The sequence below is a fragment of the Leucopleurus acutus genome, assembly GCF_964270905.1.
Source record: "Leucopleurus acutus genome assembly, chromosome: 10".
Taxonomy (NCBI): domain Eukaryota; kingdom Metazoa; phylum Chordata; class Mammalia; order Artiodactyla; family Delphinidae; genus Leucopleurus; species Leucopleurus acutus.
In genome coordinates this window covers 99413287-99439979 of record NC_139153.1, presented here as the reverse complement: position 1 = coordinate 99439979, position 26693 = coordinate 99413287, and the positions used below count along the sequence as shown (strand labels likewise).

At 37.4% G+C, this 26693-nt stretch overlaps 1 protein-coding gene across 2 annotated transcripts; it reads right to left on the bottom strand.

The window, feature by feature from the left end:
• Nucleotides 1-1639: 1639 nt before the first annotated feature.
• SLC35B3 (solute carrier family 35 member B3) lies at nt 1640-24993 on the bottom strand. Of its 2 annotated transcripts, none has more exons than XM_082847900.1 (10): nt 24817-24993; nt 21129-21422; nt 18069-18190; nt 14344-14498; nt 12951-13058; nt 9635-9732; nt 7522-7614; nt 7010-7121; nt 4002-4071; nt 1640-2395 (listed from the first exon to the last, which is right to left on the bottom strand). In XM_082847900.1, exons 2-10 carry the CDS (start codon nt 21327-21329, stop codon nt 2245-2247), a joined length of 1110 nt encoding a protein of 369 aa, XP_082704026.1. In that variant the 5' UTR covers nt 21330-21422; nt 24817-24993; the 3' UTR covers nt 1640-2244. The 2 variants fall into 2 exon arrangements, with proteins under 2 accessions (XP_082704026.1, XP_082704027.1); XM_082847901.1 differs by having other exon boundaries at nt 24894-24991.
• Nucleotides 24994-26693: the final 1700 nt, after the last annotated feature.

Here is a 26693-nt window from a genome sequence, read left to right as displayed (position 1 = left end):
TACCTCCTTCTGATGGCAGGTCAACAAGGGAAATGGAGTGTAAAGGGTTAGCCTGACAAACTGATTTTTTTTTCTTTTTTTTGCGGTACATGGGGGTCTCTCACAGCTGTGGCCTCTCCCGTTGCGGAGCACAGGCTCCGGACGCGCAGGCTCAGCGACCATGGCTCACTGGCCAAGCCGCTCCGTGGCATGTGGGATCCTCCCGGACTGGGGCATGAACCCGTGTCCCCTGCATTGGCAGGCGGACTCTCAACCACTGCGCCATCAGGGAATCCCTGACAAACTGATTTTTAAACAGTGCTAAATTGTTTAAAATTGGGGATGGCGTAGGTGGGATGCGGATCTGGTAACAGGCAAAAACATTAGAAAAGTATGGGGATAAAAAGATGACTTGATAAGTTAAATTTATATTTTATCAAGGATTCAGGAAAATTAACTTTTTTTTAAACAGCACAAATCCTTACTGTCTTAAGAGTTTAAGGCAGTAGTATGAAGTGCAAATTAACATTCCTTTCACTTTAAAATATGAAAACTTTAAAAATGATTATCATTTGGGGGAAAAAAGACCCACAGTATTTAATTTAACATATGACACATGAAGACCAGGCAGAATTTCTTGGGCTAGATCCTTAAATTATCATGGGCTCTGCTGCACCCACATGTGCACAAAACAGGTTTAGGTCACCATCAGAATACAGTGGAATTTTAAGAATGAGATTAAATATTCCAAGTATACTATACTCACAAAATATAAGTGATATTACTAAGAGCATGGATATTAAGCTGTTTTAACCAACATTTACACTGAAAATGAAGATTAATAGGATTTTTTTAAATACAGTGGAAGCAATTCCAAAACTTACTGCTAAAAAATCAGGGCCAAAATCTTTCTGAATTTAGAGTTAGAACTGTGCAAGTGGGCTTCCCTGGTGGCGCAGTGGTTGAGAGTCCGCCTACCGATGCGGGGGACATGGGTTCGTGCCCCGGTCCGGGAGGATCCCACATGCCGCGGAGCGGCTGGGCCCGTGAGCCATGGCCGCTGAGCCTGCACGTCCGGAGCCTGTGCTCTGCAACGGGAGAGGCCACAACAGTGAGAGGCCTGCGTATCGCCAAAAAAAAAAAAACCAAAAAAACAAAAAAACCCAACTGTGCAAGCAACGTATTGTGTGAATTTGCTAAATCTACTTGTTTTTTAATTTATCCAATTTCATCTTCAAGCTGTCAAATTAAATTTCATTTTTAAGAAACACTATGATAATTTTATTATTTTATAGTAATTTAAGACATCAATTATTTTCCCTTCCATTTATTTTTATTTTACTTTTTAAGATTTTTTTGATGTGGACCATTTTTAAAGTCTTTATTGAATTTGTTACTCTATTGCTTCTGTTTTATGTTTTGGTTTTCTGGCCACGAGGCATGTGGGATCTTAGCTCCCTGACCAGGGATTGAACCTGCACACCCTGCATTGGAAGGTGAAGTCTTAACCACTGGACCGCCAGGGAAGTCCCTCCCTTCAATTTAAAAATCCAAATCATGAAATCTTTTAGCACCTTTGATGGATAATAGGAAATCTGGCTTGTGATACATACTTACAGGATACAGGATGATGACTCTTTTTACTCTATTGCCTATATTCCACAGAAAATGTAAAGCACATTTTCTCTAATAAATACTTTTAAATGATCAGAGAAAAGCCTAAGTTTTAAAGTTTATGTACACTGTACTTCCCATCTTCGTAACAAAATCCAACCTTCACTACCCCAATTCCATCACATTCTTTTAAAGAAAAAAAATCAGAGAATAATTTTTATTTATAATGAAGTTATTCTCTCTAGACTTAAACCATCAGTTCACTCTTACAACAGAGAATCAATTTAAATAACACCACCAAAATGGAACGGAAAAAAGAAAACAATCTGCGTTTACATATCAATTTCTTTGATATGTCATAATGATATCCAATTTTTCTTGCAACATGGTCCATTTCCAGTGAAATTCTCAACAGACTGTAAGCGTCACAGTCCTTCATCTTGACGTTTTATTCTAAGGTGTGCCGGGTGCGGCTCTTTTGATTGCTTTGGAAGTTAAACAGTCCAACAAAGATTCTGAAGAAAGGGTGACTTCACATGTAATCCATCCACAAATGACAGCATGCCTTCAGAGCCTCTGGTTTTTATAAAAGTCCCTTTGGAAAGTTAATTGATTGATGAATTAATTCTACGTTATAAAGCGAATCACTGCCTAGACAGTCTGTGCCAACGTCCCTGACCTCCTCACTTCCACTGTTTTGTTTATCACATCATACAGCGATGGGAGTCTTATTTTGTCCATATTTTTGCTGTAAACATTGAGAAATATACCAAGGACAACTAACAAACCAGACCATACATACCTAAGAGAAAAAAAATAAGGAAAAAAGATTAATGTCAGAGTCACAATTTGTCATTAACCACAGAATTTGATGACGTCACAAAAATTCCTCAATGAAATAAAATTTTGCTACTGGGTACCTGTACTAAGAGCACTAAATAAAACAGTATTTGTTTTATTTTACAAATAATATTTAGATCACACTAGATAGAATTCTATATTTTTAATGTTAAGTATATATGTAGGAAAAGCACTTTACAAGATACTAAATGTAGTTCATTTCTTTGAGGATAATAGCAAATTTGAAGTCCAACTCCTACCAAAAGTCTCAGGAGTATGTTTAAAGCACTGGATATGTAAACCTGCCAATGGCCTACTTAGCCCCTGCAGAAAGAGAAACTAATTTATAGAAAACAAACAGAGTTTTCTAAAATCAGTGGATGCTCAAGTCCTTTATTTATGGCACAGTATTTGCATATAACCTATGCACAACTTTGTGTCTACTTTAAATCATCTCTAAATTATTACAATACTTAACACAATGTAGATGTCATGTAAATAGGTACCAGGTAGTCATTGTAGTAATCAATGCCAATTCTCCTACTTTCTCAGGATGCGTCCCTTTTTATCTCTCTGTATTATACCCCAGCTAGCTGGACTGCTGAATTGAATTCCTAAGAAGGCCATTGGCAGGTTTACATATCCAGGGCTTTAAACATACTCCTGAGGCTTTTGGTAGGAGGTGGACTTCAAATTTTACTTTATGGAACTTCCTGGAATTTTTTTTCTGAATATTTTTGCTCTGTAGTTGGTTGATTCAATCTGCAGATGCAGAACCCATGGATACCGAAGACCGACTATACACTGCTGAAAATTTATTTTGTGGTTACCTTTAAGCTCATACAGCTGACCCCTGAACAACGCAGGTTTGAATTGCACAGGTCCAGTTACACGTGGATTTTTTCAATAAATATACAGTCAGCCCTGTGTGTGTGCAGATGTGGAACCCGTAGACATAAAGAGCTGACTGAAAGGCACTTGAGCATCCTTGGATTTTGGTATATGTGCGGGTCCTGGAACTGGTACCCCATGGATTCCAAGGGATGACTGTACATTGATAATTTCTAAGTCTGAATCTTCTCAATTACCAACGAATATAAGTTGAAATGATGCTAATTTCAAATACATACTAGACAGTAAAGAAAACAGTCAATGCTTCCACCGAAAACCACAAACTAAGAAAACCATTAGGGTACAACTCTAACTCAAATCCTTTGTGGGAAAAGACAGCAAATAAACTTAACAATTTTAAAAACCATATATGTATATACATAAAATTTATATATTTGCACCAGGGCAAGGGGAGTCCCTTAATCTCACCACATCACTCACATTCATTTATACTGGAAACAGGGTCACATGTGCATTGGGACTGGTTAGGCAATTTAAGTACACAAAATGATTTCTTCAAAATAATTACATACATTTCTGAAACAGCAGAAGACACATCAATAAATTTGGGTCAAGATGAAAAGGATTCTTTACAAAGAAATTAAGGCTGTTTAAGAGTAGACGTGAAACAAAAGTATCTAAAGGTAGAGAAACTTGTCGAATTCAAAAGTACTTACTGAAATGTGAATGGTTTGGCAAAGAATATAAATGAAAGTACAATGGTCATTCCTTTTCTCCCTGTTGTCACTGTAGGGAGAAAAAGGGTGGTTTTAGAATGCGCCTATTGTCTTGGTAATATTTCGGAAATAATTTATTTAACAAATATTTACAGAGCCTACTGTGTGCCAAGATCTACGTGAGGTGCCAAGGAAACAAAGGAAAGCGAAAAAAGAAGAAAATCAAACAGAAAGTCACTGCTTCTGCTACCATGGAATTTATAGGCTAGCAGGGTTAAGACATTAAATAATAGAGTTACATTTAAAGTACAACTGTAATAAGTGCTTGATGGAGGCCATGAGGCTACGGAGGCACGTCATCCTTTAGGGAGACGTACTTAGCCTGACAGGAAAGAAAGGACTTTTCCAAGGAAGATGCGATTGGATTCCGTATCTTTAAAAGCAGCAATCTAAAGGACATCCTAGTGGTGGGCATCTATGGGTAAGACCATGAGACATCTTTCCAGTCCTCTGTACAGTCCTTCAAGGATTATGGCCTGAAGCTTTCCTCCCTCGTCCCACCCCGGTGCAGAGAGGAACTCTGCACGTGGCTCCGGTATACCTTTCCACCACTAGACTGTGTGCTTTACTCAGTTCCTTGTCCTCATTTCCACAGACTCTGTAGTTCCTGGCACTTAATCTTCAAAGTGTGAATTAATGAATGAATACCAGATGAAGAAGCTGTTTTGGAAACTGTTAGAGCCCGATTCCCCAAATCTATTTTTCCTACTACTTTAGTAAAAAGACCCCTACTTTTAACTGGGATACCTTCCCAGCCTCACCTACAGTCAGGTGTGGTCACGGGACTAAGTTTGGACAACGAAGTGTGAGCAGAATTGCTGTCTCTAGGAGTGTGATTTGTAGGAACTTTCCATAAAGAGAAGGATGTGTCTTTCATCTTCTCTCCACCTACTCTGTCTGGAATGAGGACGAGGATGGCAGAGCAGAAAGAGGGACTGGATTCCTAAGGAGCTGGAGCTACCATGCCAGCTTGGGAGGCACATGGCATACGGTTAAGAGGACAGGTCTGGAGATAGACGGCCTCAGTTGAAATACTGATTTTGCAACTTACTAGCTGGCTGATCACTTGGTAAGCCACTTAACCACCCTGTGCCTCAGTTTACCCATTTGTAAAATGGAACAATAACAGCACCTACTTTATAGGATCATTGTGAGGTTAAGATGAATAATATATGTAAAATAGCTAAAATGGTACCTGGTACATAATAAGGGCCATGGACATGTTAGCTGTTATATTACCATCTCTGGATTTGTTTCACGTGAGAGAGAAAGACACCTGCCTGCACCTTCAACACAAGGATTGCATCTCACATTTCTTTATACCAATCACAGGGGTCATCAACACATACAGACTGATATCAGACTCTTTTTGAACAGCTACTATCTTACAAACAAAACTGAAACCCAAGCTAAGTGTATGCATTTGCGATCTTTCTTGACAGCATGAGCTGACCTGGAAGGTTGCTGATATGGCCCAATCTACAGTTAAATTCCCTCTACTGACCATTAGGGACGTAAACTTTAAAAAGCAGAGTCATATGTGAGCAAATAAAGAGAACAGTTAGGAAGAAATATATTTTTACAGAGGGGGCATTTATTCATTTGTTTCATTTCCTCTGTGGTATTAAAATAAATATTCCTCTAAAACCGTGAAAAATCAAAATCAGGTAAATGAGTAAGGTGTAAACGCCTTATGGATGTAAATTCTACAGATCTCTGACAGAGATGATCTTGTCCAACCCAATCTCTTCACAAAAGAGAGAAACGAGGCCCAGGGAAGAGGAGAGACTTACTCTCCAGGTCTCGTATCATTAAATGTCAGGGCTGGGACTGGGCTGCACCTTCTCTCACACCCCAGCCTAGCGTTCCTCATGGCAGGTCACACGGCTTCCCATCCTGATGGGCTTCACCCAGGGCTCTCTCCAGATGGGAGATACTGAGAGCATTTGTCATGTGGACCATTCTTTTGGCAAACAGTATGAGGCAGCAATTGGAGTCATCTGCTCCCCTCACTGGGCCTCACCTGCAGCCCTGCACCTGCTCCCCTCACACCTCCAAAGCAAAGCAAGTAACAACCTCCATTTCTCTGACATGCCAAGCAAAGTCCGTGCACAGAGCACGTGCATAATAATTATTAGTGAAAAGGGAAGCTCATCTGGTTGAGGTTCTAGAAAGTGTACAAACGAAAGGCCCCAAAACCTTTGCTTAAAATATACCTGTCATGTTTTAAGTGTAACAAAACTGTAATTTTCCATTATAAATTAAAAGTGATTAAATACAGTATTTTTCCTGGAAGGTATTCATCCCATCATACTTTTTAATAAAAACATCTTTTAATGTACTTAAAGTTACTATCTAGATAAATGCATATATCTGATTTTAAAATTAAACCTTCAGGGCTTCCCTGGTGGCGCAGTGGTTGAGAGTCCGCCTGCCCATGCAGGGGACACGGGTTCGTGCCGCGGTCTGGGAAGATCCCACATGCCGCGGAGCGGCTGGGCCCGTGAACCATGGCCGCTGAGCCTGCGCGTCCGGAGCCCGTGCTCCGCAACGGGAGAGGCCGCAGCAGTGAAAGGCCTGCGTACCGCAAAAAAAAAAAATTAAACCTTCAAATAAGAAATTCAGATCAAACATCATTTTCTTTAGAATTTTAAAGAAATACCATAAGCCAAGGAATAAATTGGTGAAATATGACAATATTCTTTCTTTCTTTCAAAAAAAATTTCTTTTTGGCTGTGCTGTGCGGCTTCAGTGATCTTAGTTCCTGACCAGGGACTGAACTCGGGTCCCGGCAGTGAAAGCACCGAGTCCTAACCACTGGACAACCAGGGAATTCCCGACAATTTTCTTTTTAATGAAGAGCAGATGCTGTCCTTACCTTGTGAAAAAGAATATCAAAGAAAATTTAAATGCTTATTTCATAATCTAAGCAAGTATATCGTTCTTACCTGTTACAGCAAAAAGTGCACCAAAAATTTTAATCAAAGCCAGAACAAAAGAGATTCCAAAATACCCAGTGAGGGAAAAAAGGAAAGCATAACCATAGGTCCGAACTGGATCCTGCAAATATAAAAAGCCTGTTAGAAAAATGCAAAACAAACCCTGAGGTATTACAAATGAAATAAAACTACAGATTTTAATCAACTTTCTGAGCAATAATAAGCCATTCAACAATGCAGTCAAGCAGAGATTCTGATTTAATGGAAAAATGAGGATGAAATGAAAAATCCCCAACTTCTACGTTATGAATAGTTTAAAAATTAACTTATAGGAAAGAGCGAGGATTAAAAAATTTAAATATAAATCATTTCATTTCTGAAATAATTTCTGATTTACATATATTGTATTAAAGGAGTTATCAAATTACATAAAACAGTCTTTTTGGACAAGGGGAATTAGAAATACAGAGGAAACTAATTAATGGAAGATGTTTATTTTTAAAAATGTGATTAGTGTTTACCTTTGAACAAAATGTGACTGCAGGGCCTAATCCACTAGTGCATGTCAATCCCAATAAAATGTACACAAAACCGATTGAATACGAATACAAAACCTAGAGTAGAGAAAAATAGAGTGGAAAAAAGTGCTATTTAACCAAAGGTGTAAAATGAAGGTTTTCAATATATGGCTCAATTTCTTTATTTCATTAAATCTGTAGAGGAAACCATTTTAAGAGTAACATCATTGTTTCAATATGGCCTAATTTTCTGGAAATGATGGTTGATTCTGTTTATAAGTTTACACATTATTTTAGGTACAACATAACACAGCAGCACTAATCCTTTCATAAATGGTTATCTAATTATTCATTTTTTGCCTCGTTTAATTACTGAATTCAAACCAGATTTTAATGTTGGGGGTCCTAAAAGCATACACAAAACAAAGATACTCTAAAACTACTTATTAGACATGAAAAAACCCAAACATTAAGTTTGCAAGTACATTAAAATACAATGAAAATAAGCAGTATATGACATACCTATTGCTTAATTTCCCAATTTTCCTACCAATCTTTCTATTGCACTCCTTATAAGCAGAATCAGTGTCATCATCAAACTCAAATACCTGCCATGTGTCAGGTACTGTGCTAATAACACTCTATATGGATCATTCCATTTATTTCTCACAACCAACCTAAGAGACAGGCACTCTTAATCATCATTCCCCAATGTGCGGATGGAAAAACTAAAACTTAGAGGTATTAAGTCACTTTCCTAAACAGGAGAGCTAGTAGAGAACTAAGGCTATCTTAGTCCAGAGCCTACATCTCAACCACTGTATTACATTCTTTCTACCTACTTACAATTCCTTAATTCTCTGATCGTTTTCTTATCTAGGGAGAGTGGTGATGATGATCAAGAAAACTCCTGACCAAGATTAAAGTTCCTATGTTCTTAGGGACACTGTAAAGATGCCCCACTCTGTTGACTAAGTAACCAGTCCTACATATCCTTACTGTTGTGTGCTCTGTCTGTCTAGCAAGGTGATGGGCTACAAAACTAATGCAAACACAGCATAACAACCTTCCTATATACAAACACCAACCAGCTAGAAGATATATTGGAAGAAAAGGCATTATTTGCAGTAATAACGGCAAAAAGATGAAACACCTAACTTCAATAAAAAATAACTGGAGTTATACAAAGAAAACTTTAAAATCTAAGGGACATTTAAAAGTAACGCTTGAATAAAAGGAAAGTCATACCTTATTCTTGGACTGAAAGAATCAAGTGTATAGATGCCATTCTCCCTAAATTAATTTATAATTCAATGCCATACCAATCACAATAGCAATGGGTTTCTAGTTTATTTGGGGATATGAACACCCAAGAATAACTACTGGTAGTAACATTCTGAAAAACAAAAGGAACAAAGGTGGCTAGTCCTAACAGACGGTAAATGTATGGTGATAAAGCTGCTGTCATTATATGGTTCTGGTGCAGAAATAAGTTTGAAAGAATAAAACTGTGAACGCTTCATTAGAATAAGATAGGATAAAAGAAGGTATTTAAAATAAAAATTGGAAAAGTGAATTATTCAATAAATGATGTTGGGCAAAGTGGACAGCCATACGGAAGAAAATTTTTTTAAAGTTTTGGTTGGATCAAAGATTTAATAAATAAGGAAATTATAAAACTAGTAGGCAATGGGCATAACATTCTTAAATGTTAGAGATGGAAAAGCCCTTTTCAATCATAATACATAGCTAGAAGTCATGAAGGAAAAGGTAAGCTAAACTACATGTAAATTACAAACTTCTATATGGAAAATAATACCAAATACAAAGAGAGAAGAAAAATGATGTAACAAAGCATTTTTTTTAACACGCCCCAAACTCCATACACCAAAGAGGAAAAAATTTATCAAATGCTTGCAATAAGGTATCAGCAGTGATAATGGTATTTTACTTTTTACCTTCCTATAATATTTGAACGTACTACTTTTATGAAAATGATGATAAACTAGTTTAAAATTGCAATGCGAGTCTTCAATACCATAATTATGTCATAAAATTAAGTATATCGTCATTTTTGAGTCTGTCTGATGTGAAGAAAAAGCACTAGAGTATTTACCATCTCCGAATTAGAAGCATTATGAAGTTTCATAGCTTTCTCTTGGACATTTCCAATGACAGCATCTGCACATAGTGCCAGGGAGATGAGGATCACACCTTCAAGAAGGCAGAAGAAAAAAATAACCTCATTTACACATATGAACGATAATCAAGACTTATCAGAAATTTAATTGGGCTAAAAAACCAAAATCAGACCTTAAATCACATTTGCTCAGCAAAGTTGAGTATTTTTATCCACAACCAGTTGTAACAGGCATGTAGGTGATGTTATGAAAAAAAAAACAAACCAAAAAAACCCAACTAATACTAATAAATTGCATTAATGCTGTCACCTTGTTGTGTTTCACAATCATGTCAAATAATATTTCTGCTTTTAAGCAGATTATATGTTTGAAAGAAACACTGTATTAAACAAATACAGAAGAGATTCTTAGATCATCTATTGGGATTGGTGACTAGTCAGTTAATTCAATCAATCAAAGGAAGAGGGAAAGTGTAAAAATAGTACCCATATTATTAAAATATTTAATTTAAAACACATAAACATAATGCAGCTGTTAAGGCCTCTTCTTTGAGTATGGGTCTGTACCAAAATTCTGCACTTGCCTTTGTGCAAGCTGCATTCAGAACACACAGTCTCTATGATTTCCAAGTTGTTTTTAAAAAGTGCACCGAAAGCTTAGGAACTTGTGAAACAATCAGGGTATAGAGTCCTTTCATATTTTTATGCTTCCCCCCAATTTTTACCCACACTTAATTCAACAGTGATTTTATTGACTTGTCAAAGTGTTTAAAATTAACTTAGTTTTCACAGAAAGAATTCTCTCTTCAAACTCATTTTTGAATAACTTAAGTAACATTTAATTATTGTATAATTAAAATAACACATACAACTGAGATGAACACATCTGGAATTCAACCCACTCATACAAATGTGCATGTGTACCTGAGAAGCACGCTACTACCTGCAAGTATATAGGACACTGGCCACCAGTCATGGTGCTTTACCAAAGAAAAACAAAAAAACAAACAAAAAACCGCAACCTTGGTTATATCTGTGAGTCTGGTAAGATTTGAAGTTTTCTCTATTTTTAAAAAATATATAAGCAATCAAACGTAGCAGAGGGCTTCCCTGGTGGCGCACTGGTTGGGAGTCTGCCTGCCGATGCAGGGGACACGGGTTCGTGCCCCGGTCCGGGAAGATCCCACATGCCGCTGAGCGGCTGGGCCCGTGAGCCATGGCTGCTGAACCTGCGTGTCCGGAGCCTGTGCTCCGCAACGGGAGAGGCCACAGCAGTGAGAGGCCCACGTACCGTGGAAAAAAAAATGGGTAGCAGAAAAATAAATGTACATGTGTATGCACTTAATTGAGAATTTTCAAGTTTTCATACTTATTCTTCAACTTGACTTTTTATCATCTAGCTTTGGTATTTATTACCTAAATATACATTTTTATTCACCAAACTTGATTCTGAATGCTCTTTTCCTTGTTTCAAATATCAAATCTGTCCTCGAAAGAAAAAGACATGCTATTATCCAAGACTTGGAAAACTACGTCCCAACTCCTAAAAGGCTATTCAAAGACAGCCCAAAACTGTTCTGAACAATGGCAGCAGCATGAAAATACCTGAATTGCATCTGAATTACCTCAATATTTTAAAGGAGGACATTTATTTGAATAAGTAAATTCTGATATATTCACTTCATACATCCGAAGTTTTATTTATGTCTGCCTTAAGTAACCATCTTAATAGCTAATTTAATCTCCTTCAGACAATACACTTATAGATCAGGGACTGTGATAAGTGCTCATCAATTATTCTCAATGATGAGGAATCGTTAGGTTCTCATGCCCTTAAAAAACATCCCCATGGAACTCAGAAAGGGTGAGCACTTGAGTTATACTGAGAAGTTACAGACCACCAAAACCAGCTGTCTCCGTCACTGTCATCACCCTCACCCCACCACGTGCCAAGTGCTTTCACGTTCATTATTCCAGCACCTCATTCTATCCTTCCGCTACCTTTGTGTGAGGCAAGCTATTATCATTATCTTTGTTTTACGGTGAAGCACTCCTCTAAAACAGCTTTTCCCCTCAGTTTTCAAATATAATCTTCCTTTTGCAGTTGCTGACACGAAAACAAAGTGTTCCTGAAAAACCTAAACCATGTTAGAAACATCTGCAACTCTAAGCTTTCTCACTGCAGTAAGGATCACTCGTACTCTGGATGATCAAAGCTGAAAGAACAGACCTAATAGGTTCTATCAGCATCGTCTGTAAAAGGCTGGTTTAAAGGGCTGCTCTAAGATGTTGATCTGAATCCATTAACTTAGCATGATTAACCAGGTTAGTAAGAAACATAGACTAACAACTGGTCAGGAACATTTTGATTCTTAGAAAGAACAGCAAAGTTGACGTAAATGATTTTCTTCATTACTTCATACTTTTTTCCTCACAAATAATTATAGTTTGTGCGCTGATATATGTATATACATGTTACATGTGCTGCTCTTTTTGTTTTTATTTTGTTTTGCTTTGTTTTTCTCCCTGTTCTCTCAGAGTTCCTTTGAAAGAAATATTTTTGTCAGGTATCAGGCTAGGAAATGGGATGAAACTAAAATAATCTTATGAGTGACACTCAATAGTTTAAGAATGACAATACTGTATATATAATAAGCAATCTCTCTGTAAGGTCTTTAGACTAAAAATGAGATTCCAACACTATTTTTATTCTTATTTATTTCTAAACATACTTTAATACCTATTCTCCACGTGAAAGATCTAAATTTAATTTACAAAATTCCACGTGGCACACCATGAGGAAAAGTGTTTATGGTGGAAGCTTTATGCACTTTAAGGTTATGATCACATTTATATTACACAGTTCAATATTAAAGAACAGCATAATTTTCTTTTTTTAAGCTAAAACAATGAAAAGTAAGTTTGCAAGTTTCATTTTTTTTTAAGAAAATGAGAATAACAATTACTACTGTGATCCTCCCATAACTCATGTGTATATTTCCAATTCAGCTCATAAGAAATTGGTCTGTCATGTACTTGATAATGGGAGATTCTATCTAGGCACACAGCCTCTTGTCATGTCAAAATACTATACCAGAGTACTAAAAACAACTGTTATGTTTCCAGAGTTGTGATATTTTTACTACATCTTATATGGAAAGTCCAAAAGCTTTATGTTAGATATGAGAATCACAGATGCCACACCATCATTTAAAACCCTCATGAAACTGTAAAAATTCTTACTCTAAACCGAAACACCTACAAAACCTAGGAATACAAGTAAATTCCTTACCTGTCAGGTTGAAATTTGGTGCAACCGTGCTGTCGGCCAGGGTAAACCATATCAGGCCGAGGCTCATGCATAAGGCAGCAGACACATCAGCAACATTGTAATGCTTTCCTGTGCAAAATAAATGTAAGTCAACCTGATTATGCAATTACCCACTCAGCACAGTTTTAGATCTATGTGTTTAAACAAGTAGAGCAGGGACTGCCTTTTATATCCAATGTCAAAAATGATCACGAGTGCTTAGGTCAAGGCATGAGACAGTCACAGAAGGGCGTTGAAAATCAAAATTACCCCGCGAGCACCAAAATGTCCTTATAAGTTAGATATGAGATCCTTCTTATGATAGTGAGTAAATATGAACATTTAAAAAGTTTGTGGAAACTAGTGCCTCTTTTACTTTATGTATAACATAAGGCTATGAATTTTCTTATACTTCGTAAGTTTACCAAGAAACCAGAGTAGTCATTCAGGCTGTATATGTTTGCAAATACTATAGTCAGATAACTTCTAGGTTGGTGAGGATTAACTTATTTTAGCACATCCAAGTTTAATTAATGAAATTACATAGCGTAACTTTTTGGAAGGACTGTTAAGGAGATATTATACAGGCCAAGTCAGTTATGACGTGAAATGTGATTTTTAATAGGAAATTGGGATCATTGTTTTTTCCTGCGTGAACAGTTATCCTGAAATTATATGTGAAGTAGTTGACATACACATTTTCATTTTAAAAGGCTCTTTTGGGAAGGCTTATAATGCATAAAATGAAGTCAGGCTTCATAAGAACTTCAGTGATTATCAAAACATGTATATTCCTCATGACAGTCAGATGAACAAAACAAAAACTTGTTCCACTGCTTGTCGCTATCACTGCCTCCCCTTTTACTCCTATTTTCACATAGCTTGTAATTTAGTTGGGATCCTAGGGAGTCAACAGTCAGCAGAGCTGGTTAACAAACACTTGCTCAGCTTAAGCTTTACTTCAACATGGGAATCGTCCATTTGTATAATGGAGGTGGAGAGCAGAGCCCTGGAGAGTAGAAAAATGAAAGAACTGAAAAAAAGAGCTTTCCAGGTACTTCTGAGCTAGGCCTTCAATATGTAAATACAATATTTCTGGAAACGTAGTAGGTTCCAGATTAAAAGAATAAAACAAAATACTATTTTTATTTTTCCCCATCTCCAAATTACTGATTTCAGATCCTGAGGTATATCACAGAAGTATCAGTGTTTTTATAATAGCTTTTTTTTTTTTAATGAGATATCACTCAGAAGTGTTACAATATCTAGACTGTTCATTAAAGATATTAATTGAAGTTTAATGTTTTTCCTAATGCTAGATGCCATAACATATCCTATTAATTTCAAACAGTATGAAAATATATCATTACTATACCTTGAATTAAAACTCCTCCTAGCATAACAGGAATCAATTTGCAGCACTTGAAGATGACTTGGGTAGGATAATTCAGGTAGCCCAAGGAAGTGTTTGATAACCCCATAGTACCCACAGTTAGAAAAGCTATTATCATGTAGGTTTTTCCTGGTATTCTGTAAAAGACAATTTTTAAAATCTTCATTTTGGGACCCAATTCATACTACTGTAAGAGAATGTGCTTACAATGTGTAAATTTCTAATTACTCTTCTAATTTGTTTAATATTTCTATAAATATCGGTAAAATATCACTATTCTTAAAGTTACAACGGTGTTAACTTGTATAAAAGAATGTTGGTGAAAATAACAATTTACCTTTATTTAATCAATTGTAAGTGAGAACTCTCAACTGTCTGAAAAAGTAGTACATTAGAGAGTTACTTAGATTCTTACTGAAAGTATAAATGCTATTACATTTAGGGTTTTTTAACAGTAGTTATAGCTACATATAAAAACCATCTTGACTAAATTTAGAAAAGAAGAATTGATTTAAAAAAAAATTGGCTTCTATAATGGGAAAAGGCACCTTAGTTAATTAACTTCTAAATTGTTGTTGTTTCCTAACATTCCATCTAGCATTAGGAAAAATACATCTATCCATTCTGCTAGAATAACCTGAGCAGAATTTCTCTAGAAAAAGAACAAGGTGGTTTAAAACTCCAGACATGGTTTTTATTACCATAATGTCTTATGATTCATCTCTAATGCTGTAATTCTATAAAATGTTAAAACAATCAACTTTCAGATGAGGAATCTGACTCTCCTCACGATCCCCAATTTTTCTACCTTGGGCTCTAACTGGATTTCCTAAAGGAGATTCTTAATTTGGTATCTTCATAATTCTGAGCTGGTCTTGTGAGCATATGCTCACAAGATACTTAATGGTCTAAGACAATAATCTTGTACATTGGTGCACTATTCATATAATTAAATTATGTTGCATTTTTAGATCTAGTTTCCATTTTGGGATTTGTGTTCATGTTTAAATCAAGGTGACAAAATTCCACATTTTTTATACGGCTAGATATAAGGCAAAATAATTTACTAGATAAGTTCAATTAAAATGCATCATTTCCACTTACGTTTCAATTTTGAGACCTTTGCTTACACTTTACTAACACAGTGGTCATCATTTAAAATCCATGTGGAAATAACTGGGCATGCCTGTTATGCATCAGTGTACAGACACTGGTTTTTATGCTGTCCGTGGGGTTTAACTCTCAGTGGGGTATCAGTGAAGGAGGACAGCATCACTTCCCCAGGTAATGATAAAAGTCAGAAGAGGCAAATTTCCTCATCCATAAATTGCAAACAGTGGCCAGAAAATAAAAATTTGGGTCAGAAGAATCACAAGATTAAAAAAGCAACACAGTAAAGGAAGAAAGAAAACCAGCCTGGAACTAAGGAAACCTAAATTCAAAAGGTTCCAACTCTGAGTGCAGCCTGGGGCACGAGCTCATGGAAATCCCAGCTCTCCTCCAGGTCTGCTTTCTCACTGGTGAAATGAGGTTAGATTTCATCATCTTGCCTCTAGGACTCTCACTGTTTCTATTTGAATACCCCAATTGCTTACTACTTTAGATATGATGGGAAAGTCGTAACTTTGATAAGCCCCTTAGCTTTTCAATTTGGTACAGATCTCCTTTATTAAAAACTCACATACAGTGATTAACACTGAAGTTACAAGATGATCTTTGGTGAAATATATACTTTGGAGTAATATACTTTGGAGTATATTTAGGGTATCCTAGTCTATGATGGGCTATATCACACATCACTGTATTTCATCCTCAAAATGAAACAGAGAGAATTTAAGAAACTTCCCTGAGGTATTGACAGAATAGGGGGCAGTAACATGACTCAAATCCATGTTTTCTGACCCCAAATTCTGTACTCTTCAAGTACATGGATATTCATATAAATATAGGAAGAGAGAAAAACCTAAGCAAAGAATTTGACTTATTAAAGGTCTAAAGAGCAGTGTCACTTAAATAAATTCAGATATATACACACTCAAATAAATTCAGAAATAGGGGATTGGGCATATTTTCATTGTAATACACCTATACTTTTTCTAAAAAAGTTTTTAATGTGCCTTGGAATGAAAAGTTTTCAACTTCTAATTACATTTATTATAGGTCTATAAATTCTTCTACCTAATTCCTTCACTCATGTTTCAATCAAACACAAATGACTTTAAATATGTTATGGTTATGTGGTTTAAAGGTTGGGAAAAACATGACTGGAGGCTCACTCCCCATCTTTTGGTAGCTGAGAGGGAGTTGTATCTTTTTAAAATTTAACAGTTAGGAGATGCATCATCTTTGTGTTTTTTTCATTTAATAAATACAGCATTGGGTTCTTTTATTTTAGAAGCAATCAGAGGTCCAGAAGTTTGCAATACATAATGAATATATATGGAAGCCAGGCTTCCATATATATTAGTCCTGACAGACACATTTAATTACTTTCTATTCTACCACCTATGGCTAAGCTAAGTCTTGTAGAGTTTCAGAACATGAAAATAATAAAGAAGATCTCCTCAGAATCAAACGTTTTTAACATTGCTGCTATAATAATTTATTGGCAATAGAGAGGTTGAGAGGTAAAATTAGACGCATGAAGAAATACTGGTGTTACTGATTTAAATATTTAAAATTTTATAGTTATTTTCATACAAACATCAGAAACATTTAAGAAAAAAAAGTAGCTATGAAAAATTTTTATTTTCACTGAAGGATTAAACATTTATATCAATGAAGAATGTCAACATTATAGCTCCTTACTACATTTAAACTGTTCAATATATACATGAAATATTCACATATTAGGGTCTGATATGACAGGATAACCACACTTAAATTTACCAAGAAAATGTTATATTCAAATTCCCAACCACCTTCTGATATGAATCTAGGTTTTAATTGCATATTGCTCAATATGCCATTAACAATATTTCAAGATATTTCTCAAACCTAGGTGGTCGTTAATTTAAAAGCTACTGTCTATATAAACTCTTTTAGCTTTGACAAAAAGGAACATAATAAAATTTCTCTAATGGTCAAGAATGCAATTCCTACTGCTGGCCATTACAAACGTGAGGATGTTAAGTGGAATATATCCCACAAAACAAAACATTAACTATGCATTTCAAAAACCACTATAAAAATAGGTATTGATATTTCATATCACCATTCTTATGTAGTACCATCATAAATTTTTCAGTAATCACACCTATTTCCATTATAAAAACATACATGTACAACTGAATACTTTCTCCTATTTTAAGAAGATCTATCTTATTATTGAGTCTAAACAACATTTTTTTTTTTTTTTTTGGCTGCGCTGCGTGGCATGTGGGATCTTAGTTCCCCCACCAGGGATCGAACCCGGCCCCTGACAGTGGAAGTCCGGAGTCCTAACCACTGGACCGCCAACAAATGCCCTAAACATTTAAAAATCTGATAACATTACACTTTTTTCAATGTATAATGGAAATACCATATTTAATATTTTTAATAAGTTGATAATACTGATAAAAATTCTTGGGTATTAAATGTTTTATTAATGGGAAATGTATATTTCATGTATAACATATTCCACGTGCGCAAAAAATAAAACAATAAAAATGAACTACTACTCGTGTACTTAACTGCCAAAAAATAAAAACAAATAAACCACATACCTTCTCCTTTTGTCCTGAATAAGCTGAAGCTCTATTAGGCCAAATATGGAGTAAAATGCAAACTGCACTAAAGTAAGGTACCAGCCATAGGGCTTAAAACCCTCCACTGAAAATATTAATTCCTGTCAAAAGAGACATGAACACTGTTTAAGTCCCAGGGGCAGACCAATTACCTCACAGCACATTCCTATAAGCACAGCATTTTAATAGAAACCAAGCTTCACCCCCAACAACAAAATGCACAAAAAAACATCCAAACTGTAAGGCTTCTGAGAGGTAAAATTAGAGAAGTTAGGAGGCCTTTGCAAAGAAGCAACAGTAGATATCCAGGTGTGACAATCAGCAGAACAGAAAGCAGGGGAGGAAGAACTAGGAAGCAACCCCCTCCTATGCTTTTTTCTTTTTTTAAAAGACCAAAATTAAAAGAGTCGCCCAGAACAATGAGGAAGGCAGCTGATCCAAGAACTCATGGACTCTTATAAAAAGCATATTTCATTAGAAGTCTATTATCTCAGGCCTGTTTTCCAATATTAAGATAATCAGTTCAAATCGATAATTAATGCTATTTTTTAGAATTCTTGTGCCATAGACTACATAAAACTTCTCCTTATAGAGAAATGGTTACTCTTCTTAAAAATGTTATATCATGAAAACAGTTTTTGTTAATTGTTAAAAAGCCATTCTTTTTTTTTTTTTTGCGGTACAAGGGCCTCTCCCTGTTGTGGCCTCTCCTGCTGCGGAGCACAGGCTCCGGACGCGCAGGCTCAGCGGCCATGGCTCACGGGCCCAGCCGCTCCGCGGCACGTGGGATCTTCCCGGACCGGGGCACGAACCCATGTCCCCTGCATCGGCAGGCGGACTCTCAACCACTGCGCCACCAGGGAAGCCCTAAAAAGCCATTCTTAATCTCATCAAGAAGTATTCTAATAAAGCTATCTGGCTTAACTGAATGCATCAAACTATCCACCAAATATATATATTTCAGCTGTATTTGAAATAAATTTTAAAAAGATGAAATTGATGGATAAACTTATGTTCGAAGAAAAACTAAACACAGCCTCTAAAAAGATCCTGAACTGAGTTTGTACATTTAGGATGCTGTGTAATTCCACAAATTTAGATTTCACGTTCAAGTAAGTCTGTAAGTTATTTAGGACGTTTCTGGTTTATAAACTATAAAACATAAAAATAGCTTTATTAATACCCTGGCACTCAGGTAAATATTTCACTTTCTATATTGCTAAATTTACTACAAAACCCCATTTTCTTTAACCTATTTTAATATCCAATTAGTAGCAATGCCAGTTCTCACCAAAGTGATGTTACAATTATAATCGGTTTATCTTATTTTAAAAGAAACTTTGCACATATTAGTTGTAAATTAAAATCTCTGATCATTTATCAAATAGAAAAAATTTAATGAAATTTGTAAATTTCTAATTCATATTCCATTAAAATGGCTAACTTTGCCCCCAAGCTATTTGGTAACAATGGTATTTCAAAGGACAAAAGAAAAAATTTCTCAATAAGAGATCCTAACATTTGATAAAAGTTACTACTTTGTATTGTTCTTCATTGTATTATCTGAATTCTTATATCATCTTCTAGTACAAAAGTCAATTATAAATATTAAGATTTTAAAGTTCATGTTGTTTTACACTAATGTACCCTATAGCATTTTCAGAAGCTAAGGAATAGTCACAATTCTGTCTTCTCCTTTATACTTAGTTTTATATTTCATCTCTATAAAACGAAGGAAAAGCATACAACAATTTTTAAGATCACTCTGATTATAAATAATATCAGAGATATTATCTATGTTTTCAGAAAACACATCACTTTCCTTTTCTTCAACTATAAAGATTTTCTCATGTTAGGGAGTTGCATAAAAAAGCAAAGTTGGTAACAGCTGAAAATACCCACTGATGAGTTGACAATTGGTAATTAACGGTCCCCATGCACACATTCTTTTTACACTAGCCTCATCCTCCAGCTCTTGTCTTTGAAGGTCAGGAATTTCCTGGTCAAGTGTTTACAACTATCCCATAAAACAATGCAAATACAAGACAAACTGGCAATGTTAGAAATGTTTTGCATAGGCAAAATCACAGAAAAATAAGGTTCTGGCAAAGTTGAATTAGAAGAGGAAACCAACAAGAATGAGAACACAACAGATGCTTCAAGAAAAGGATGATTCAAGCATTATAGGATTGAAGAGACACCCTTGGAAAAATAGAAAACATCCTGATACACTTTTGCAAAATGACCTCTTAATGAGCTCCAGGAATCAAGAGTGAACTAGAATGTGGCTTTTGTGCTATCATTCAATTTCATGTAAGAATTATGTTCCAAAATACCAATCAATACTCCAACCATTTTCTTTTAAAAAGCACATGGTGGGGCTTCCCTGGTGGCGCAGTGGTTGAGGATCCGCCTGCCAATGCAGGGGACACGGGTTCGAGCCCTGGTCTGGGAAGATCCCACATGCTGCGGAGCAACTAAGCCCATGTGCCACAACAACTGAGCCTGCGCTCTAGAGCCCACGAGCCACAGCTACTGAGCCTGTGCGCCTGGAGCTCATGCTCTGCCACAAGAGAAGCCACCGCAATGAGAAGACTGCGCACCACAACGAAGAGTAGCCCCCGCTTGCTGCAACTAGAGGAAGCCCATGCGGAGCAACGAAGACCCAACGCGGCCAAAAATAAATAAATAAACAAAAATAAATTTATATATTAAAAAAACCCCACATGGTCGCAATTACCTACATTTTGCAAAACATAACACTTCATATTTTTTCATAATTTTCATTTTTTAAGATTGTCTCTTGCTTCCCTTCCCCCATGTAAAATATTTCACTCTAAAATTTGGATCCCTGTTTTCAGTCAATTTAATCGTAAGTAAGTAGCTCCTTCCTACTACTATACTAAGAAACTCAAATTTGTGAATAAACTTGCTATCTTATAAAAGAAAGTATCTTGGACAAAACTATTAGTAGTGCCCAAGTTGAGCTCATTTGTTATAAATAATTAACACATTATAAACAAATGACTAAATTTTTACCTGTATATATCCATAAATTAGGTAAAATACCAAAACTCCAGCAACACATATGAAAAATTGAGTAAGTTTGTTAAATCTGCTGAGATTTATGCCAAGCACTACAATATCATCTATCGACTTGATGTGTGGTGACATCGCTTGGGTTTTGGACGGGACAGTTATAGAAATATATTTCCTGGAGCTGTTGAACTTGAGATCCATTTTTCTTATTTTGCAGCATTCAGTGCTTCCAAAGTTATCTTTGTTGGTTTCCTCCCCTTTGTTCAGTCTTTCTTTTGCCTGCTGAGCCAAGCCCTACAGAAGGAAATAAACAATTAAAGCAAAACATTTAGACCATCAAGTAAAGTGCTATGCTCCAAATAATATCTCAAGTCACATTTGGAAAATTACACAGGTAAGAGTTATTCTCTCTGGATAGTAATATATTAATTCTCCTATTCAAGCTTCCCATCCACCAAAACAATATGCTTAGTCTCCAAACACGACTAAATTAAATATACACCGTTCTTATTTCCACAGCAACAAACTAAAAGCTAACCTTGTATTTATTTCATCAAAGTAAACGTGCCTTTATTATGTTTCCATTTGCAGTGAGGATATAATTTTTAAAGCCCACAATAGTTTACGCATAATGTCTTCAACATTAAAGTCCATCTTTAATTGCAGAAAAGAGTAAAGAACAGCCCAAACTCCTACAGCTACCAAGACAATTGTAAAATTTATTTGCTAATAACATTTTAAAATAAAGTCAAACATCTGTAAGTTGTGCAAAAAGCTAGATTTAACCAAGATTATAGAAAGGATACTATGCTTTAGCAACAGCATCTCTTAGGTTAAAAGAAAATATTTTTTTCCTTTGGAGAAAAATCTCTGCAATTTAAAAGCCTTTGGTAGTTGTTCCATGGGTATAAAGTTTCAGTTATACCAGGTGAGTAAGTTCTAGAGACCATCTGTTGTAGAGGCCCTATGACACAGTGTCTGTGCTATGCACTTAAACATTTGTTAAGAGGGTAGATCTCATGTAAAGCATTCTTAACTACACACACACAAAGGGGACACAAGGACACTCCTGGTGGTGACAGATGTTTATTACCTTGTCTATGGAGATGGTATCACAGGTGTATGTATATGCCCAGACTCATCAAATTGTATCTATTAAACATGTGCATTTTTTTGTATGTATCAATTATACCTCAATAAAGCTGTTTAGAAAAAAGAAATAAAGCTCTTGGGTTTGTAAAAAGCTGAAAAACACATCATTTTTTGTTAGTCTGTGAAAAACTATCATGAAGACTCCATAGATAACTATCAATTTCTCTTTGGATTAACAGAAACTGAAAAGTAAATTCATGTAAAAGTTGAGGAAAGTGCAGAATTATGACAAACAGAACTTATTAAGAAAAACTTATCTTCCTAGAAAAGAATGTCTGTTACAATCCCAGTGGGAATTAAAATTTACACTCTAGTTGAGAGAAGAGGATAAGAATAATTTTGACAGTGAACTCTCTGGAAATCTTTAAAAAAAAAACCCCAAAACTGCCATATGGTGATTTAAAATGGCAAGAATTAGAGTCACCTCTTCATGATCGCTTCTAGTTTGCTGATTTACAGAGATTAAGTGGGTCTCCTTCTGTAATTTAAACTTGGGGTCAAGGCTCTGCCTACAACTTGTAACTAACAATAATACACAGGCATCAAAGAACATTTGTTGTACATGATACCTGCCATATTTCTAAATAGAAAACGTGTAATTTCAAGAAGTTTTACTGTATTTCCTTTCCTTTGCCCATTTCTTCTTTTACACATTGTTCTTGTTGCCCATGCTACGTTTGATCAGTGTCATCTCTGTTAAGACTTTTTAAGTCACCCTGTAGGATCCCCTTGGGATATAACTTTCTTTATAAAGCATGCCTTAAAAGACCTTACCTAAGTGTTGTTTGAATGTAGAAGAAATAAAAAGGTTAGCAACTATTTTCCATACGTGTAGGCGTGGGTGTACGAATAAATGGGTGTACAAATGGGTGTACATTCTAATAAATCTGGCCCCATGTAGGTTTTTAAGCTTCCTCTCCCTCCCCTGCATTTAGAATGAAGTTTTATTAATCAGAACATCACTCGTCAGATCACGTGACTGGTGAAGAAAGACTCTGAGCTCTGATAGCCAATAACTGTGATCCTGAATGTCTGCCATATCCCTTCTATTTCAGGCATTAATGACTGATACCAACCATCATCTAAAGAAACTGGTCTAATGTCCTTGTGATGTAGGAAAAAATAAAAAGAAATCAAGCACAGAATTAAAATTAGCTTTCAAATTAAACGATTAACATTTTGCTTTAATTTACAAGTTCATGTAACCCTTGAAACTTAAAAAAACCCCACAGGTGTGAATCACTGCCTAAGGTCTCTTCCTAAAGTCAATACAGACGTTTAATTACTTCAAGTTACAGATAATTGCTAAAATGCAATAAAAAGGTAGCATTTCTAGCACATATTGAAATTTAAAAATAAATGACTGGTGACAATGTTGATTTAAAATACCAACTGAAGTAAAATTTAATTTCTTAACCTATTCTTTCCCAACCTTTTGAAGAAAAGTCTCCCACTACAAAAAGGTAGAACATAAGGAAAATATGTCACTACGATGTGAGCACCTTGAAAAAAAAAACTTGGTTCTGTATTTTGCCACACTCCACATTACAATTAAAAGAATGTTGCCAATATAGCTAGGTTAACTGGACTCTGAATATTAATCATGACCTGTGGCGTATAATTATAAAACACAGAAAAACAAGATTCCTTCCCATTTCTTTGAACACATTTCATTGCACAAAGTTCAAGAAACTGTGTGCTAATTTTTGAAGATCAGTTTTTTTTCCCTAAGGGAGAAAACTAAAATTAGGACTTTACAGGTATATTAAGAAATTAAGTATTACAAATAACACCTATCTAAATTATTTTCAAAGGCTGCATCTCCCTCTTCCAAGTCCCAAACCAACCCAATAAGAAAACATTCATCCCCAAAACAGTTCTTGACGTCTGATATCCTACTGTAGAAGAAATGCATATGCCCAACGTTAAAAAAAAAAAAATGTTAGAACGCCAAATCCTTCCACCTTCTTTCAACATTTAAGAAAATAAAACGGTGGGCAAGAAAGTTAAGCTGCAAAGACTGGAGGAATTTGAAGAACTACCAGTGGAAGTTCATGACAAGAACTTAACCCGATGAGAACAATCACCTTGCACTGCAAATGTACAGCGGAGTACCATACAGTACCCAGCTGAACGCAGATCCCGGACGTAGTTCTTCACTGAAAACGCTGTTGTGGGGGACCCAGGCGACTGACAGTTGTCCAGAGGCCCTGGGGATAGCCTACCAGACCCTCCCAGAGGTGGTCTCAGGCCTGCAAGCCTGCAAGTACCGGCCTGACCGAGCTCTCGCCAGCCGTAGGGCGGAAGGGCGAGGACAAGCAGATGCTCCTCCCTGGAAACCGTGCCAGCAGGTTTCCGTTCTTTGTGAAAGGAAGTCACCCGCGCCCTGCCTCCCGACCTCATCCTCTCCCGCTCTCTCCTTAGGATGAAGATGGGCGGTATCAAGGTTCTCCGGGGGGTGGGGCGGGGGGGGTCTGCGTCACAAACACGGCGAAAGGCCCAGGGGGGCACGTCCACTCCCGAGCCAGTGTGTCACCTGAAAGGGGGACCCCAGCCCAGGGGGCGCCTCAGCCAGACGGAGCGTCTCCCCCTCCCCAGGTCCGTCGCCATCACCTCCTGCTTCTCCTCCTCGCCCACTCCTGCACGTTCCACCGCAGCCGCCGAGGCCTCGCCAGCTGCTCGTATCCCCGGCGCCCGCGCGCCACTTCCGCCTATGTGTCCGTCGGCGCGTGCGCACTCGCGCGGCCCCGCCCCCTCGCCGGCCTCCGGCCTCTGGCGGAGGGGGCGCGGTCACGTCTCGCGCAGGCGCCTTCAGCTCCGGGGCGCTGGACCGGAGCCGATGAGGTGGGCCCGCGGTGCCGGGAGTGAGCTACTACGCGCGCTAAACGCCGCGTCGGGGCGGTGAGCGCCTGTCGGCTGGAGTGGTCTCATCTTCCGAAGCGTGCTCCTCGAGCCTGTGCAGCCCCCCAGGTTGCAGGGCCCGGTCCCCCGGTCCCCGTGGGCGCCCACGCAGGTGGCGCCTTCCCGTCCAGTGGCCGTGCGCTGGAATTTGAGGAGGCCCAGTGGAGAACGTTGAACCCGAGTATAGACACCGTTGGGGTTCCCTCTGCTTGATCCAAATGAGATGGGGTAAAGTCACAGTACCTTTCTCTGCTTCTATGTTTTACCTGCTTTCCGGGGAAGGTGAACCCAAGTAACGCTTGGGTTGCTTCTGACGTAATAATTCAGCTTGTGGCTACAGCCATCCCCGGTCCTTTTCATGAATGTTTGGACAGTGCCACTTACTGCTCAGAACGTAAATCCCACGGCTCTACCAGCTCCCAAACTAAACATTTACCCTACAGTTAGGGCTGCATCTACAATCATTGAGATGCAGTGATGTACAAACCGAGATAGGATCGGTGATGAATTGATTTGGGGGTAACGCTAAAATGATATGGAAGACAAAGATTACTATAAGGAAGGAAGCTTTTTGAGAGCATATGCTTTGGATTCCTGGGAAAGGAATGAATTGGAAGCACACCAGGCATCTCCTATTGTAAATGGTGGGTCTGGTTGGGCATTTTCATTTAATCCTTGTTAGGTCGAATTTTTCAAATGTTGACTACAGCTTAGAGAATTTAAACTTCCTAAAGAAATAGTAAATGGTAGCCTTCCAATGATGCCATGCTGTTACCTGGGTAACGTGGATTTAATGCTACTGCTAGGCATTTATACAACATGGGTCATGACGTAATCCATAAATTAGAAATAGAATCTCTCTGCCCTCAAGGAGTTACAGGTACACAGGCAAAGGTAAATGTTAGCATAAAACAACTTACAGTACAAGAGGTGTTCTAAGGTATCATCTCCTTGTACCTGGATAATTACGGTAGTCTTCTGGCCCACCTTTCTACTTCCCCTTTATTTCTCTACTTTCCAATTCCTTTCAGCAGCTGGAATGATCCTTTTAGAACCTGCCAGTATATACCATTGCTCTGCTCAGAACCCTTTACCATTTTACTCAGATTACAATTCAAAAGCCTTACCATGGCTTCTAAGAAAGAGCTCAGTCTGGATAAACCACATCTACAGCTGCTGTTCAGAGTTCATCAGACCCTGTCCAAGCACACCAAGCAGAACACTCAGGACCTGCTGTTCCTTCTGCGGGGACCACTGCCCTCCCAGGTACCCACAGAACGTGCCCTGTCACTTTCCTCCGTAGCTGCTCAAATGTAACTTGACCTGACAGTTCTTCCCAGACTGTCCATCTAGGAGAGCTAACCCTACACACACACACACACACACACACACACACACACACACACACACACACACACTGCCCTCCCACTGCTTTACATGCCTTCACAGCAGTTATGATCACTTTCCACACATTTGTTGTCTGTGTCTCCCTTACCTCTTTGGCTCTACTGG